This window comes from Blastomyces dermatitidis, assembly GCF_000003525.1.
Source record: "Blastomyces dermatitidis ER-3 genomic scaffold supercont1.4, whole genome shotgun sequence".
Taxonomy (NCBI): Eukaryota; Fungi; Ascomycota; class Eurotiomycetes; order Onygenales; family Ajellomycetaceae; genus Blastomyces; species Blastomyces dermatitidis.
In genome coordinates, this window is record NW_025544777.1 from 4171692 (window position 1) to 4188576 (window position 16885).

General features: G+C 48.4%; 7 protein-coding genes across 9 annotated transcripts; 4 read left to right on the forward strand and 3 right to left on the reverse strand.

Moving 5' to 3' along the window:
• Position 1: 1 nt before the first annotated feature.
• Positions 2–5454, reverse strand: BDCG_04330 (uncharacterized protein). Its single transcript, XM_045419986.1, has 10 exons — positions 5136–5454; positions 4802–5041; positions 3532–4732; positions 2818–3445; positions 2661–2758; positions 2365–2607; positions 1954–2307; positions 1655–1898; positions 1084–1598; positions 2–1012 (listed from the first exon to the last, which is right to left on the reverse strand). The coding sequence occupies exons 3-10, from the start codon at positions 3625–3627 to the stop codon at positions 476–478; spliced, it is 2715 nt and encodes a 904-aa protein (XP_045276180.1). The 5' UTR covers positions 3628–4732; positions 4802–5041; positions 5136–5454; the 3' UTR covers positions 2–475.
• Positions 5337–8983, forward strand: BDCG_04332 (uncharacterized protein). The gene is made up of 4 exons (XM_045419987.1): positions 5337–6249; positions 6313–6701; positions 6764–7447; positions 7534–8983. Exons 1-4 carry the CDS (start codon positions 5706–5708, stop codon positions 7624–7626), a joined length of 1710 nt encoding a protein of 569 aa, XP_045276181.1. The 5' UTR covers positions 5337–5705; the 3' UTR covers positions 7627–8983.
• BDCG_04333 (uncharacterized protein) lies at positions 7736–9320 on the reverse strand. Its single transcript, XM_045419988.1, has 2 exons — positions 8998–9320; positions 7736–8905 (listed from the first exon to the last, which is right to left on the reverse strand). Exons 1-2 carry the CDS (start codon positions 9110–9112, stop codon positions 7980–7982), a joined length of 1041 nt encoding a protein of 346 aa, XP_045276182.1. The 5' UTR covers positions 9113–9320; the 3' UTR covers positions 7736–7979.
• A 108-nt stretch (positions 9321–9428) lies between these two features.
• Positions 9429–10812, forward strand: BDCG_04334 (mitochondrial ribosomal protein). The gene is made up of 3 exons (XM_045419989.1): positions 9429–9689; positions 9813–10194; positions 10302–10812. The coding sequence occupies exons 1-3, from the start codon at positions 9497–9499 to the stop codon at positions 10387–10389; spliced, it is 663 nt and encodes a 220-aa protein (XP_045276183.1). The 5' UTR covers positions 9429–9496; the 3' UTR covers positions 10390–10812.
• On the reverse strand, positions 10562–15580 carry BDCG_04336. 2 transcript variants are annotated; one of them, XM_045419993.1, is made up of 4 exons: positions 15052–15580; positions 13889–14901; positions 13204–13775; positions 10562–13137 (listed from the first exon to the last, which is right to left on the reverse strand). In XM_045419993.1, the coding sequence occupies exons 3-4, from the start codon at positions 13736–13738 to the stop codon at positions 12929–12931; spliced, it is 744 nt and encodes a 247-aa protein (XP_045280842.1). In that variant the 5' UTR covers positions 13739–13775; positions 13889–14901; positions 15052–15580; the 3' UTR covers positions 10562–12928. The 2 variants fall into 2 exon arrangements, with proteins under 2 accessions (XP_045280842.1, XP_045276185.1); XM_045419992.1 differs by having other exon boundaries at positions 10585–13137; positions 13204–14901; positions 15052–15518.
• BDCG_04335 lies at positions 10831–13006 on the forward strand (the record flags this gene model as incomplete). Of its 2 annotated transcripts, XM_045419990.1 has the most annotated exons (5): positions 10831–11112; positions 11226–11321; positions 11398–11625; positions 11727–12310; positions 12406–12687. In XM_045419990.1, exons 1-5 carry the CDS (start codon positions 10947–10949, stop codon positions 12685–12687), a joined length of 1356 nt encoding a protein of 451 aa, XP_045276184.1. In that variant the 5' UTR covers positions 10831–10946. The 2 variants fall into 2 exon arrangements, with proteins under 2 accessions (XP_045276184.1, XP_045280841.1); XM_045419991.1 differs by lacking the exons at positions 10831–11112; positions 11226–11321 and having other exon boundaries at positions 11350–11625; positions 12406–13006.
• On the forward strand, positions 14602–16065 carry BDCG_04337 (bZIP transcription factor HapX; the record flags this gene model as incomplete). Its single annotated transcript, XM_045419994.1, has 1 exon — positions 14602–16065. One exon carries the CDS (start codon positions 14602–14604, stop codon positions 16063–16065), a length of 1464 nt encoding a protein of 487 aa, XP_045276186.1.
• Positions 16066–16885: the final 820 nt, after the last annotated feature.

Genomic DNA, 16885 nt, shown 5'->3' on the forward strand with positions numbered 1-16885 from the left:
AACCACATGGGACGTAACTTAAAACTGACAATAGCTATTAGTAAAACTATTTGTATTCGCAAAACCATGGCGAAATTATTCACGGCATTTTCTTATAATCTTATCTCCTGCTTGGAGTGGGTGGGAGGAGATTGCCAACCATAAAATATTTCTAACTATAGACATATCTACAACATACATTTAAAACGATGGAACACGCCAAGTTAACAATGGAGTTATGGAGTTATCCGAGCCAAACGAACGGAGTAGAACAGGACACGCTATGCCAAAGAGAAAGAGAAAACAGCCCGCAAAGAGAATAGAAGGTGAAGGAGAAGAAAATATTGCAATAGCTAAACGCAATACCCCCAAAAGGTCAATACAAAAACAAAGGCGAAATAGTGTGAAAGAATAAGGGAAAAGAAAAAGAGAACGAAGAAGCCCTCCAGCTTGCTGTGGTAGGTAAAGTGCTAAACGTTTGAAATAATCAATTACCTCAAACATCCCTCACTCTGACGCTCCCGGCTTCACTCTGTCCTTCTTGCGACCCACCTCCGCTCCCACTTCCACTTCCGCGCCCACGAATATTGAAGTTCCCAATACGCTGTACAAGGTTGCTGCCCACTGCATCCACAGCACCCTTCGGAGCCAGCAGCGTCGGGCCTTGGGCAGCCGTCTCCTGCACCTTAAATAATTTGATGGCCGTCCCATTCCACACCCCGACAGCTCCTGGTGTTGATCCCGATGCAGATCCTACTAACATCTCGCTGGCAAATATGAATCCCCACAGAAGTGACTCGTACCAACCGAGGGACAAGGGGGACCATTCGAACAGGTGTACTCGGATGGGCGTTGGTTCAGCTAGGAGGGCGTGGACTCGCGGCTCCTCGGCGAAAGAGGGGAGGTTGGAGATGAATGTTCGTGCATCTGGACTTAGGGTTGATTGGAGTGCGGATGAGGGAATATGCGGGAATATTGCAGAGATTAAAGTGATGATGGTGTGTAATGGTAGCTCGGGGACCCAAGTCTCGATCTGGAATTTTGAAAGTCAATATAAGATCAATTCTTCGAAGCAAAACTCCATATATAGACGTCAGTACTCACCCACGAAGCTGTAGGAACGAAGCCACCGGAGCTAGCAGGAATAGTCGGCGTATAACTACTTAGACTTGTGGTGCTGTTCTGCCTCGAAAAGGTTACTTGACTCGCGGGCATCTTCCCGCGCGCTTTCTCAGACATTCCGCGAAGTTGGAGCGGAACGCTTTCATCAGCGCCCGAGGTGACTGAAGCAGCTCTGGAGTTTTCGCGGGAAGGTAATTGCGAAGGGGCATTTTGTGGCTCGTGTCCTTCTTCATCTGAATCATCTTCTCCAATCGCGAAAGTGTCATCTTCTGGGACATGACTTAACTGTCGTCGTCCAGCTCCGGAGCCACTATTGTCGTCTCCGGAATGAGACAGTGTTGGGCTCAAAAGGGTGTCAGTAGTGCTACCGGTTGAGTTGGTTTTTATTCGCTGGTTTTGCCTTTCTATCTCTTCTTGTCCACTCTCCAGAGTGAAAGCACGGAGGGCCTCAAAACGTCTTGAGGACTTCATGATAGCGTATACAAGCAGGGGATTTTCTAGGTAACGATCAGTTCATGCCCCTACTATCCCCTTGTTATTAGGAATTACTTACTGCTATATTGGTGTTCCAGCACCGAGTTGACAAACTCAAGCAGGGAATGGAGCAGTATATGATTCGATTCGTTCGCTAGTAAAAAGCTCGGGGAGGACATTAAAACAAAGAGTTGAATAATTTTGGAGCAGGTTGTCGCGGATAGATGTTCGCAATAGGCGCCAATATTGTTGATAATAGCTAGCAATGCCGGGTACACTGCATCTAGCTTTCCCTTACTCGTGGTCAAAAGAGTATGGATGGACTGCAATGCAATGTTAGTCATGAAAATGCAGTCAGTTTCAGATGAGATCACTCACCATGATCAAGAAGTCAGCATACGATCCTCGGAAATTTTGCAGTCGTATGCTTTGCGGCAACGTATCCTGGGATTCAAACTTCTTATTGAGGTTCTTTCCAAAGTTCGGCTCAACACTGAGCGTCTGCAAAACAAATATACACATTTTCACCACACCCAGTTTCGATGGATCGGTTTTATACTCGATAGCATAGAAAATACAAAGAATAACAAAATCATGCGCCCGAGCTGAGTCGATCATATATGATCGGAAGCGCTTGTTGCACTGGAGTGCTTCCCAGAACAACATGATCATCTCCGGAGCCCATTTCACTGATTTTTGGCTGCCAGGAAGGTATGACGTCGTCGCTTGCATCTGTCCCTTTAATTAGCCACTAAACAGTGAAGTTGCAAGATTGGAAATAAATCTAACCGGCTGATTGAGAATTCTTGTCATTCCCTCTACTATAAACTGGAAGTCCTGAGGGCGGTGTAAGCGGCCATAGAAGTGCCGGTAGTAGTTCTTTGGAGGAGTCCCACGCCCATCTTCTGGAATCGGATAGAGAAGAAGCACCAGAAGAAACTGTAGGCAATAGATGACAAGGATTTGCTTAGGGTCTTTCCAGACAACATGGTCATAGGGTAACCCCCACGGAGTTGGATTGTATTTAATTGTCTACACGATCAGTTAAAGAGAGTTCAAACAGTAGTGATGATGTCAGGGCTTACCGTGTTTAACAAAGAGCACAGTAGTGACAGGACCACTTGCTTGTCGGGACAGGTTACAAGGTATGTAATTGCTTTCACTCCTTTAACTGGGAGTAAACCTGATCGAGGTGTTAATAGTGATGCAACCAATGGTATGAAACTTAGCTGGGGAGCTTACTCGAAGGCATATACATAGATTGGCTTGTTAGCGTTAATAGGAGCCTTAATATCTCGCATCGATTGCTTTCCAATTCTTTATTTGATCCCATTGCCGTCGTACACCCAACCCCGCTCTGCCATATTGAGTACGATACTTTCCCCTTCGCATTGGGTATTTTCGGTATAGTAAATCCACTGTAAAATAGCAAATCTATTAAAGTGTCAATGAGCTCTTCTGCCAATGGTTTAGCATCATAGTAATCGTTCTCATGTTCCCCTGGATTTGGCCGACGCATTTCATCCTCTAAGCTAGCCTCATCGAACAAAACCTGGGACGCAATTTGTGCATGCCGATGTTTTTTTCTCCTCCTCCCCCAGAAAAATTTCTCCTCCCATGCCTCTAAACTTTCTGATTCGTAAATGAAGGGAAGGATACGAGTGAGAACACGGATGCAGTTCAGTGCGTCTCTGTCAGGGGCGAGTTCGGGGTCCGGGAATGACGGATGGTTTTTGAGGATGATAAGACGGGAAGTGATTGCCAATATTAAGGTCTCTAGATTTGCTATTGAGGCATCGCGGGTTCGTCGTATGTCGGCTGGAGAGAACAGGCTGAAGACATCTTCGGGCGACTCGGGGAGTTCCCAGAACTAGGAGGCGCAAAGTCAGCTTTCCAAGAAAGTAAAAGTACACAATATCCTGACGGTCATAAATAGCAACTATTGAAGTTACTCACCCCAGTCCAATAGGGATCATCGGCGGCAATGCCGGCATCTTCTGATAGTCGAAAGATGCCTTGCTTAAAGGCCAGCTTGGACTCGGAACCTCCCATGACCTGGCGGGGAAAGCTAACGTGAGGGCCGGTCTGGTCTACAAACACATGCAATCAAACACAACGTAATAGCTCTGAAACTATGAGGCGAAGCAAGCAACTCCTAGGTGACTATTATCGCAAAGCACTGGAGCAGCTAGAGATGCGAAAGCTCGTACAGGCTAGGTTGATATTTACTGGTTTCACTGCGCCCAGACCTGGATGCGTGATGAGAGAGCTGCCAAGGCCGAGGGTTTGGGGAAAGTTTGACGGGACATCCGCGATATTTTAGCTTGGGCGCAAATTTGGCGACCGTTCCATCTAGCCAAGCAGAATACAAGGTAGTATGGGGTATACAGCGAGCTACAATATCCTGTCCCATTCTTTGAAAAAGTAAAAATACGTTAAAAAAATTTCTAAACACAACGAAGAGCAACTAATCCACGCCGCCCAATTCAGTCCCATTCAGTCCCATTGCGCCTTTGCAAATTACTTCTGTCCCACGAAAAGCCATTACGACCTATAAACACTACTAGTGGGAGACATTGAACGTGTCTTTTCATATAACCATTTGTTGGTAAGCACCGCGTTGGTGTTTTTCCCATTTCCATTCCCGTTCCCATTTCCGCTCGGACTAGGTGTCGACGGCACTCGCAATACCCTCCCTTCCCTAAAAGTCGACCGGCCCAAAGGAGACGGAGACCCAAAACTCTGTCTTCGTCGCACTTCTTTCGTGCCGTTTCCCATTGCTTTGTGAAATAACGGGCTTGGTGAGGGCGAATAAGGCGCCCCATCTTGAGATTTGCCGGTCGACTGGCTTCCAGACAGCCCAGAGATTGGTAAGGAACTTGGGCTGATCGGGCTCGCGGTTCGAGAGCCAGAGGATAATCGATATCTCGGAGGAGTAATATAGTTGGTTCCAGGGGTAGCAGGCGCGCTGTGGCTAGGGTCGAGGCCGAGCAGTGACCGTTGGGAGGGTGTTAGAGGTATGTCGGATAAATTATCTTTTGGGCGATATAGCGGGTATAGGGCAAGCGCGATATTCACAAGAAGGACAAGACGAAGAGCGATGAGAACCAAGTCGGGATATGTTGGAATATTGAGAATGGAGCCTAGCCATAGTGAACTATTCTCTCATTAGCATCGTCTGGCTAATTAGCTGGGGCGTCCCTAAAAGACGTCACATCTCCTATACCATTGTCTGAATGAAGTTCCCAAAAATCCGGAAGCTACTAAACAACCGCCATTCAAGACGATTTTCTTAATATTCCGGTCTCCGAATGTCGAAGCGTTTTGCCTTTGAACAATCTCCCTGAGCCGCGGGTGCCGCCAGGTGCCCGGAGAGGGTGTGGGAACCGCCTCATTCCCTTGTAGCCTCGGGGTGGAGGGGAATGGTTGAGGTGCCATACAGCGCCAATTAAAATACAAACAAATACTAAAACATCATACACCGTTAGCTTAAGTTTGCAACTGCCATATGTTATTGCTCAAAGGATCGTGGACAATCGGAGTTGGAGAGATGCACTCACCTCGGAATAAAAACCTACCTCACTTACCTATTGATTCCGCACAAAAACCTGTCGTAGAATCATTGAGTTGCGGAACATAAAAGAATATTTTGCTGGTTGTAACTCACGGCCACAGACCCGTCAACTTGGTCATTATTCGTGGCTTTGGTCGCTGGTGGAAGATGCGTCGAGAAACGTATTTTTGTTTGTTTGCGGCTCAGGCGACCGCCGCAACTACAAACGCGTTTACCGAACTAAGCGCCAAGCCCAACAACCAAGTTAAGACGTCACCTGGCTAATTCGTGGTGTTGACGCTATACTTCAATCCAGCGACGCAATAGATATCTCACTTCCTCATATATTTGCCACCTCTGGATTCGGCCTCTCTAGGTTCGTGTATTATAATTTGATAAGGAGCAAGTTACACGTGGATCATCCGCCTTCGCTACAACCTCCCTCGACTACCAACAACTAACCAACCCACCTCCGACCATCGTGCTTCTCGCACAGAAATTGCCTGTCTTTTCCACCTGGAAGAACTCCAGACATTTTATCAAGTCCCAATGAAATAGCATTACCTCTCTTCTAACAATGGCTTCAATAGACAATACCTCCCTGTCCAAAGTAGATGTTTTGTTCGCGGACCTCTTTGCTGATTGGAGCACCCATTCAACACTGATAGCGTCACTCATTGCTATCTTTCTAGGGTACAAGATTTTCTTTTCCAAGGATCCTGATGCTCATCCCTTCTTTCTTGCCCGGCAAGCCGTCAGGGCGCCCATCAGGTTGCCAGGAGAGTCCGCCGTTCTTCGCGCGCACGACGTTCCCCACGGCTACCCACTCAAGAGCGGACTGAACGTGAAGGACCCTGGCAAGCCAAAATGGACTGCAGGACGCAATGGCGATCTCCGCGATATCTGGAGAGCGGCTCTCCGAGGAACCTTAGCCAGCGACGGAACACCAGCAGGGAAACAAGGGAAATTCTATACTGTGCTAGGGAAGGACGTTGTGGAGCATAAGCTGGATGATATCTCTCAGGAAATCAATATTATTGGCCAGTACATATATGAATCAAAGGCGCGAACAGTTGCTGTATACCTCCCAGACTCTGTAGAGTCTCTCGCTGCTATTTTTGGTTAGTTATTAGGTGGTCTCTCTTCGTGACTGGAGCGGTAATGTTTGCTAATAAATTCCCTAGCTGGCGCATTTTACAACTTCAAAATCGTGTTGATTCCTCGTGTTGTGCCTTCCGAAAGGCTTGGTGCATATCTTGCTATCTCAGGTGCCGACCTCCTCATCGCCGAAGCTGGCACATTGGAGTCGTCTGCATTATTGCAGGGAGTCCCGTCGCTCAGGAGTGCCATCTGGGTTGCCAACCATGGCAGCCGACATATGGATTGGAGTCAAGTACCGGAAGGGATTGGAGGTGATATCGAGGTAGCTGTGTGGCACGAGCTGGTCAAGGACAAGAAGGCTCTTGTAGGGACAGAGGTGCCAGCTACTGTTTCTGAAACCCCGCCACCCTCTATTGTCACTTTCTGGGCCACCTCAGCCGACGCTGGAAACTTCTTCGAGTATTCTCCTGCTGTAGGGGTGTACCTTTCATTTATCCCGTGTCACCCTCCGTATTTAGCTAATTATCATGACAGCTGTTGGTGGCAGGTATTGCTGGCGTGGGCTCCGTCCTTCCTCGGGGCCAACAACTAACATCCTCGGACCTGGTTCTCTCCATCGACTCCCTTACCCGCTCTTACCCTCTTTGCATACTCCTCGCCGCATTGTACGTGAATGCATCCGTCGCATTCAACTCCGTCTCCGGCGAACATGTTAACCTCGCCCTCGCAACAGCCGGCATCTCTCCCACCATCATCATTGCTTCCTCCGAAACAATGCAAAAATACCACACCGAATATATGGCCCCTCAAATAGGGCCGATAGCCAAGTTTGGCCGCTTCATGCAGCGGAGATCTCTTGATGCTGGTACAATGCCGGGGCAGAACTTACTCACCAAGCTCGCCAACTTAGGTCCGACTGCAGAACTATCTCTCGAAAATCTTCGCCTTCTCTTCATCTCTCATCGCATCGACGCAAATCCAGAATATCAGCTTACCTCTGACCAATTGACAGACTTGAGGGTGTTTACTGGGGCGCGTGTATTATATGCACTGACTGCTCCGAACGTCGTCGGCGCGGTTAGCCAGACGAATGCGTTTGATTATAGGAGACTACGCGGTCGTAGCCATTTCGGAGCTCCGTTGAATAGCATTGAGATAAAATTGGTCCACGATAAAGAGGAAGATGCCAGTAAGGACGGAAGACTAGCTGACGGAAAGGTATGCACACGGGCCTCTCCTTTTTCGTCATAAATTCGTGTTTTTTATTGTTCTCTGGAGATGCCGCTGCTGACTATCAAAACTAGATATTTGTGGCTGGTCCCGCTGTCGTTGGAGGACAGTGTTTGTTGGAGGCCCGAGGATACTTCAACGACGATTGTACACTCTCACTATCTTAATATGCCTCGTAGAGCAGTTTATATACTCAAGACTACTTTGAACTAATACTATAGCGATGAGTCGGTTTCCTTGCTGCTATTCTTAAATTTATTTTCTTGTCACATCATTTGGGAGTATATAACCTGGATTGTTTTGGTTTATTTTGACAACTGTGTACCTTGCTTAAACAATGTCAGAGTAAAAAATTACGTCATCGAATAAGATTGGCTAACTACTCTATCTATACCTCGCACAAAACTATATTTAAAAAGAAGAAAATAGGACATTGCAAGAGGAAAATGAACAAGTCTAGTACATTGTTTTATGGTACAGGTGTGTGGGCATTTCCAAGACCCACGATTCCCCCCTCCTCCTATGCCCGTGTGCCATCAGCCGGCGTTCCTAGTTCGTTTAACCGTTCCCTAAGAGCTTGGCTCAGCTTCTCATCATTCTTGATTTCCTCCACTTGTAGGGCCATCTCGATTCCCTTTCGTACAGACGGAAGATCCGTAACATTCCGGACATTCTTCTTCGGGTATTTGATTGTGTCGAACTTTCCTCTCAGCACCCACGTGCCCAGTAATTTTTCAGCGTATGAGCGGACATCGCCTTGGGTATCCTTGCCCTCGAAGGCGTCAAGAGCACGAGCAGCACTTAATTCCAACAGAACAGCGATAATATTTGGATGTCGTCGTGGGTCCGGCTTCGTCTTATCCACAGGCATATGGTCCTCCGCGTTCATCAACATGGCAACATGCTTCGCCTGTTTTAGCGCCTTCTCGACTTCCGGGCCCTTATAACCCGCCGACTCAGCTTTGAGATGGAGGTTTGAGAAGAGCAGTTCCGTCAGCACGTAGTCACCGAGCGAGAAGCCCGTGCGGCGAGATTGCTCTGCACAGTCGATGATGACAGAATTCATGCCCGCTTCGCCCGCCTTGCGCACGATGAATTCCCAGAGGAGGAAGTTAGGTTTGCGTTTTGAGCTGTACAAGCCCTTCAGCAGCGGGACGAGAGTGTACCAATCCTCTGGCTCTTTCATCAGCTCGACGATACCGCGCACCGCGTTATTGCTGGGCGTTTCGCTAAATTTTAATGGGCGTAGTCTGTAGGATTCTTCAGTCTGCCCTTGAAGGGTAACGGTGATAGGGTTCTGCTCAAGGGATGTAGTGGCATCTTCTTTGTATATGAGCCTCCGCTGGGCAGGGGTGAGGAAAGCGGGGATAAAGACACGATCGCGAAATAGGGAGAGGAGTTCATCGAGGTTTTTGGAGGAGGTCGGTTTGAACGTTGGGATCCACGCTGTGATAATTAAAGGATTAGTTTACTGGTAGTTTTGGCAGCATTTGAATGATCGCGTTCGGTGTAGCACCTGCGGAGGAAGGGCTATCTACCTCGCTTATATGTCCCCGAACTAGTGAAGAATCGTGTCTGCCCTCTTCCTAGACTTGCTGCCTGATTGAGGCAGCTCCGGCAATAAAGTACTCTATACATGATGCTCTGCGACATGGCCACGGAGATTGCGAAGGGCAACTGGTGCACCCTTTCTTGCTGTTCAGAAAACGCAGTGGCGGGCCGCGATCATCCGCAACAATTGCAGCGCGGCGCAATTGAGTGCCAATTCCTCCTCGTCGAATCGTGAGCCACGAGAAATTAGCAAAGAAGATTGACGGCGCGGAATCTACCTGAGATGAAATTGAGATTTATATCGTGAATTGTCGCAGAGCCGCTAAAAGACCAGTGGCCGAGTCTTGGCACTGTGCACGGACCATGTCCAGGTATTCTTCGCCGCTGAACCGGAAGACAACAGCATCCAACATACCGTACCACATACCGCATACTCACAGGTCCATTCGCGGTCTTATATCCCACACACCCTATTTAATCGCAGCAATGGCCGCTCCCATGTCAGCAATGCGGTCGTTGGGCTGCTGGAACTCAGTCCGTCGCGGATTGAAGGGTTACGAACTTGGGCGAAAGTCCCTCCACACAATCTACTCCCCCCCAAAGGAGAAGCTCCCGTTCCCTAAGGACCTGCCACAGCAATTCATGCGCCAGATACCAAAAATTCATAGGCCTGACAGAGGTATGATTCTCTTACCTACATGGTTCTAACTGGCGCTATTTAGCAGCCTTTGCAGCTGTCTGCCTGGGCGAATACATCTTCGAAAAAACCGCCAGCGCTAACATGTCTCTTATTCTATTGTAGAGGTCGGAAGGAAGATAAAGGTCCCACCACCTCCACCAAGCAAATGCAGGACAACCAAGGATCCCGTCGCTGCGTTTACAGAGGACCAGCTCGCAATCTACGACCCGACCGGTGAGCGGAAAGCCATGTTCGATAAACGGAATCCCAATTGCGTGAGAGTCGGGGACGTCCTGCGAGTTACATTCAAGACCGGAGACCCATTCTCGGGTGTATGCTTGAACATTCGATCTAGAGGGTTAGACACGTCTTTCCTGCTACGGAATAAATTGACGAGGATTGGATGCGAGATGTGGGTTAAAGTTTTTAGCCCGAACGTTCAGGCTGTTGAAGTTGTACAACGGACGGAGAAGAGGAAGAGACGTGCTAGGTTGACTTATATGAGGTACGGTTTTACGCTCTCGCTTTTCTTCTATAGTCCGACTATCCTCTGGTTTCGTCACATTTTCTAAGGAGTTTTTACTAACCTTTTTTTTCTTTCTCTCAAATTAGGAAACCGAGGCATGATATGGGAAGCGTTGAGGGTCTTGTTCGTCAATATTTGAGAAATCGGTCGCAGCAGCAAGGAACGTCCGTATGAGGTTATGGGGCGTAAGGATAGGTGAACGTTGTGGGAATGCTTATATTGTGTATTATACTCTCTCGTTATATGTGGACACCATTTTCTATGCTGCTCCCTTTTTGCCGCCGTCTCTCAAATTTGTGTGTATGGTACATGTACAGTACATTGCTGAAAGTGACTGATTCATAGACCTTGGTTTACTTTTATATTTTTATTAGTTTTTGTGGAAAAATCTCTCCCTCAGCAGCGGTGTGAGTTGAGTTCTCCGGGCAGAGCAAGCAACACATCCTGGGTAGAATTTTTGCCGTTTCTAGAAACGTAGGCTTACTCGAGACAACTGAAAACATACAAGCTTGCAGTGTCAAATTCCATAAAGAACGACCTCACTGTGATGTCACAGGACTTGAGTTTACCGTCCAATGTATACCCCCCTCTTCGAAGCCACTGCGAAAGGCTGCTCTTATATATAGCCGGGGCGTGGCGCCCTGCTGCTCCTAGTCATGAATTCGCCTTCAGTAGCTGCTTCTATTGCGATTATTTGAATATTACCATCTCAAACTTGGATATTTATTAGGATGGCTACTTCGCAGGCTGCAAATGTTTCGGAAACGGGCAGGAAAGAAGAAGCCAGTATTACACAGGATGTGAGCAATCCGGCACGAGATAGGCAGAAGTTCGCGGATCCCAGTGGTGAGACGATGAAGGCCTTGATATGGCTGGGGAAGAACGATGTGACGATTGGTATGTAGGTTGAAAGTGTACAAAATATGCAGCGAAAGGATAGACCTCCGGCCTCCTCAAGGGGAGAGACGAATTATTTCAGGTTTACTGATATGGTTTTGTGAGAATCATAGCGGACGTGCCTAAGCCCAGAATCCTTGAGGATACAGACGTCATTTTAAAGGTTACTGGATCAACGATTTGCGGGAGTGATTTGCATCTCTATCATGGTACGCATACATAGCAGTAGCTACCAGGGCTAGTCTCCTACATGGTACAATTTATGCTAACATACCTGTCTCCTAGGGTCGGTCCTTGAAATGCAAAAGGGAGACATCCTGGGCCATGAATTCTGCGGCGAAATAGAATCCGTCGGCGCTAGCGTCAAGAAATTGAAAACGGGAGATCGGGTCGTCGCATCCTTCCAAATCGCCTGTGGTGACTGTAGATACTGCAAACGGAAACTCTCCTCGCAATGCGAGCGCACGAACGCTAGCCAGTTGGAAAATTCGCTTTATGGATCGCGCACGGCCGGTCAGTACTACTGGTGCTGCATTCAGCCTGCCAGCCCGGGCCGGTGTGGGGTGTGGGGGGGGGGTGGTAGTAAATGTCAATCGCTAATAGTCAAGTAATAGGAATATTCGGATATTCCCACCTCACCGGCGGCTTTTCCGGTGGTCAAGCTGAATACGTCCGTGTACCCTACGCGGAAACCAACCTCCTCCCGCTCCCTGCCAACGTTCCTGATGAGAAGGGTCTCTATCTCTCGGACGTGCTTAGTACAGCTTGGCACTGTGTGGTCGACACGGGCGTGCGGGAGGAAGACGTCGTGGCGATATGGGGCGCCGGCCCCATCGGACAGATGTGCGCTGAGTTCAGCTTCATGCACGGCGCATCCAGAGTGATTCTTATTGATGGCGGAGCGGGTGCTTGGCGTTTAGACTTTGTCAAGGAAAAGCTGCCCCGGGTTGAGACGGTGGATTATTCTACTTTACAGAGTGGGGAGTCGGTGACCTCTGTGTTGAAACAGATGGTGGGGGATGGGCAAGGCCCCGACGCGGCGTTGGAGTGTGCGGCTGGGGAGTATGCGAAGGGCTGGGCGCATTATATTGAGATTATGCTGGGGGCGGAGACGGATACGTCGGAGATTTTGAATGAGATGGTTACGTCTGTGAGGAATTTCGGGAGGTGTGGGATTACGGGTGTTTATGTGGGCTACGTAAGTCGATTGTTCCTGGGCTCTAGCTTATGGATGTACGGGATGGAACAAGCGTTGAATAGGAATGCTCGAATACTAACTGCTGACTGTGATAGACCAACCATTTCAACATCGGATCCCTTATGCAGCGCGGTGTCCGATTGATCGGTAACGGCCAAGCGCCGGTACAGAAATACTGGGAGCACATTCTCTCTCTCATTGAAAGTGGAACCCTTGATCCGTTGCGAATGATTTCGACTCGTGTCAAGCTGGAAGATCTAGATCTCGTCTATCGTATGTATGACGAGAGGAAAAGAGGGATTCAAAAAGTGTTCGTGCAGACGAAGTTTTCAAACGAGCAATTCCCGGGTTCACCAGCGTTGGCTGAATACGAGTAAATGGATGAGAGGGATGTCACAATATAAGACATACGTTTGGAAGAAGGGGGTAGGTTGAGCTTAGCATTCCAAGCCATATGTAAAATATGTGCATGTTACATTATTATTGCTGTTGATAATATAAAAATTCGTATTAACTGTTCTTGACAAATGGCTTGGCTGGGAGATGTTGAATAGGCCAGGAGGATGGATATAATGACAAAACAACAAAATAGGAGAGAAAAATTCAGAGACTGCGTATTCACGAAGTTGGAAGGTATACAATCACTTCGAGTCCTCCTTTGAATGGGGTCGTCATCGTTCTGAATCCATTCTTCGGATCATGTACGTAAGCAAAAAAGTCCTCATAGGCAGAGCGGAAACTGGCCGTATTATCTGCAATAATGAGTGCACCATGTCGAAGTTTCGGCTGGACAATTTTCAAGGCTGGGAGTGCCAACGGTGTCCAGACTATATGATTGGTGAGTGATGAGATCTTAACCGTAGGGTAGTCAAAGACAGAAGGGAGCGACATACTATCAAGAAGGAGAAGGTCAACCTTTTCGACATTTTTCAACTCCGCCGGGAGAGTATCGTTCAGGTCTCCTTCCAACAGAGTTATCCATGGCTCAACTTCAGGGCCCGCTTCCTTCCAGTGATCCCGAGCCCTTTGGGCTTTCTCCGGTTCTTTCTCCGTGGCAATCACCTTAGCTCCCTGCCCAGGTGTTGGAGGAGATGGGGAGAGGGCAGCGGCATTTTGCCCAGCAGCCAGAGCCAAGTAGATCGTGGAGACACCAAAACTTGTACCTGCCTCGACTATCGTAGTGGCACCGGAAGCCCGTGCTAGGAGATAGAGAAATTCGCTTTTGTCGGCCTCAAGGGCGATGAATTTATCCTTGACGAAAGTATCATCAAGCGACGACCAACTTTGTTTAGTGAACAAGGCACGCAATTTTCTAGTCATAAACCAGAAGACGGTGGATAGGGCATGCTCTTGGGCGAGAGAGGCTGCATGGAGCTTTTGAAGAAGGTCAAGAACCTTCTGGCTGGCAACAACAGGGCTTGGTGGCATGGTTGGCTACTTCGATTCGACTTTGGAGTCGGGGGTTCTGGGGGTGAGTTAGAGGTACGAATGCGTTGCTTGAGGAGGCATGGGAAGGGTCTTCATCTTATATAAGATCCTTCTCAAGCCCTGACTCATGGTGCAGGTCGTATTATTTACACTTGCGCTGCAGAAGAGTGGGAACCTTTAGTGCTTCCAAATAGCGGTAGAGACGCAGAAGCCGGTTTATGTAAGGCGTGAGCTAGCTACTCCCTAGTCGGTATATGCTCTCCTCTCCGTGAGCCCCAAGAATTTGCGACGAAGTCCGCCCTTGTCGTAAAAAATGGGGTCTTAGGCAACAGAATAAGATCTCCTCCGAGGTTGTTCAGTTATTTGCAGCCAATATTAGCACGACGAACAAATTTATATGTTTCGTTGTAGAACGTGGTGGGTTAGGCCGAAAACGGAAAGACGGCCGACCTTTTCCATCAGATAACCCGAGCTTGGCGATCAGATAACGGAAACAATGCCAAGACATCGGACGTCGGCAAGAAACCACGTGAGCAACATGTCGCACGATAATCTAATCTGATCTTCCGAATCCCCCGCGGCTTATTCTTCCTGCTTCAATTCTGCCCTCATGGTTGGCCAGGACGAAAACTTCCTCACAGCCATTCATCGCCGAGTCACTGTTTGAATAACAACAGCTTATTGTTCAACGCATAGTTCAAACTTAATTGAATCTTGTTCCCTTGCGATGACCTGGTGCGTCTTGGTCGATGACTTCGGCACTGCAAATCGGTTAAGAGGGGATATATCTAGTAGACACGCAGCAAGACCAAATTCCGCGACTACTATCCCACCATACAAGTAGGACATACCAAGAGACTATCATGTCGGCTATGTCCGCTGCTTCGACTCCTTCGTCAAGTTCGACGAACTCCCCTGCTCCTCTCGCACCAGCCGTGCCGTCCCGCCAACCGTCGCTTTCCGTGAAGCCGCTGGCTGCTGCTGGTACGCCTACGCCGGTACCCCTCAAGCCCACAACTATCACGTCAAAAGAATGGGTTATTCCCCCTCGACCTAAACCTGGACGCAAGCCAGCTACAGACACCCCACCAACAAAACGGAAGGCTCAAAATCGCGCTGCTCAGAGAGCGTTTCGCGAGAGAAGGGCAGCAAGGGTTGGCGAACTAGAAGAGCAAATCAGGCAAATTGAAGAAGAGAATGGGAGACAGACAGCCGCATGGAAGGAGCGTATAGACCATATTTCCGGCCAGCTGGAACAATGCAAAATTGAAATATCATGGTGGAAGAAACAATGCCAGACTCTAGAGACCAACCTTGCAGCGGAGAAAAAGGCCAAGGAAGAGTTGATGCAAAGGGTTCAGCTTGCAGAACAAGTATCCGAAGTGGGAGGGATGGCCGCTACCTGTGAGAACTGCTCCTCAACACGATGCCAATGCATCGAGGATGCTTTCGGGCTTTCCAACGCTGCTCCTGACCAGCAAGACGAGAGCACCCCAAAAAGAGCACACTCTCCGCACCAGACAAATTCATCAAAACGCCACAGACTAGATACTAATATCAAAACAGAACCGGAGGAGTTGGAAACCGATTTCACCGCCCTGTTCTCTGGCAACCGCGACCGTACTATTCGAGCCACAGAACCGTCGGTGTCTCCCTCTAGAATCATAGACCATTGCGGCTTTTGTCAAGATGGCACGCCGTGCATGTGTGCGGAAATGGCCGCCGAGGAGGAAGAAATGAATTCGGGCCCCGCCAAATCACCCGAAAAAGGCAATAGATTAACAATCAGAAACCTATCCCAATTTACCCCTCCTCCTTCGGATGGCGACGTCTTATCCGAGCCCGTTTACTCAGCAAACCCAAACAAATCTAATCCATGCATCAACGGACCCGGAACCTGCGCACAATGCCAAGCCGACCCCAAAAGTACGCTCTTCTGCAAGAGCCTCGCCGCCTCTCTCGCCAGCAACGCCGCTGCCCCCGGAGGCTCAGGATGTTGTGGAGGTGGCGGACCAGGCGGCGGATGCTGCCAATCCCAGTCCCAACTGCAAAGACCCACCTCATCCCAACTCTCATCATCAACATCGTCAGCTCAACACCATCAACCCATCACCCTCTCCTGCGCAGATACCTACACGGCACTGTCGCGTCATCCCAAATTCTCCCGCGCCGCGGACGACTTGAACACCTGGCTACCGCGCCTGCACACCCTGCCTAATCCCCGTGACCTCCCGCAGTCGAATTATGGCGGTCGGCCGGCGATGGAGGTCGAGGCGGCGAGCGTTATGGGCGTGTTGAAGTATTTCGATAGACGGTTTGCTGACTAGTAGCTTTGAAAACAAAATAACAGGCAGCTTGCGAGCAAGCGCTCTGTCAAACCGCTTTTTGCCTTTTAGTTTCTTTGTCCTTTGGATTGTGTTACGATATTTTATCTGATTCTAAAGAGAGGTTCTAATGAACGTTGATCATATTGTATCCTGGAGGTAACGCGTCATTGTTGCCTTTCAGCTTCATACTACCTATTTGATTAGGTTGTCCTGTCCTCCTCAACACCACTCCAGCCTGCATTCAGGCAGATATTGTATTATAAAGCAGCAATTTTCCTGTTTAAATAAAGAGGGGGAAAATAGACGAAAAAAGAAAGGAAAAGAGAAAAGAAAAAAAAGAAGGAAAAAAATATTAAAAGTCAAAGAGACGGGAGGGGAGGCAAGTGAGGTTCTAGTTTTCATTTCCTTTCTTCTTTTTCCGGCCCTTTCTCTTCCTTTCTCTTTTCTGATGCGATGCTGTTTTCACTTTCAAGGTGGAAAAAAAAGAGGGAAAAAAAAGAGGGAAAAAAAAGAGGAAAAAAGCCTTACTTTCACTTTCCAACCCTCCCCCAATATTCCACATTTACCCCACTCCAACTTATCCATTGTTTTCTTCTCCTTTCCTTTCCTTTGGTTGTGTTGATAATGTTGAGATTATGCATTTAAAAGGAAAAAAACCCTCTCCCTTCTGTTCGCCTGTTAGTGTCTCTTCACGTATGTGTAGCACAAAGTTCGCCTTGGGAGGAGTAGCAATTGGCAATTGACCAAAAATAATTGAAAATATATATCATCAGCGTTTCCAGTGTACGACAAGTACAAAACATGCCCATTGCCACAAATA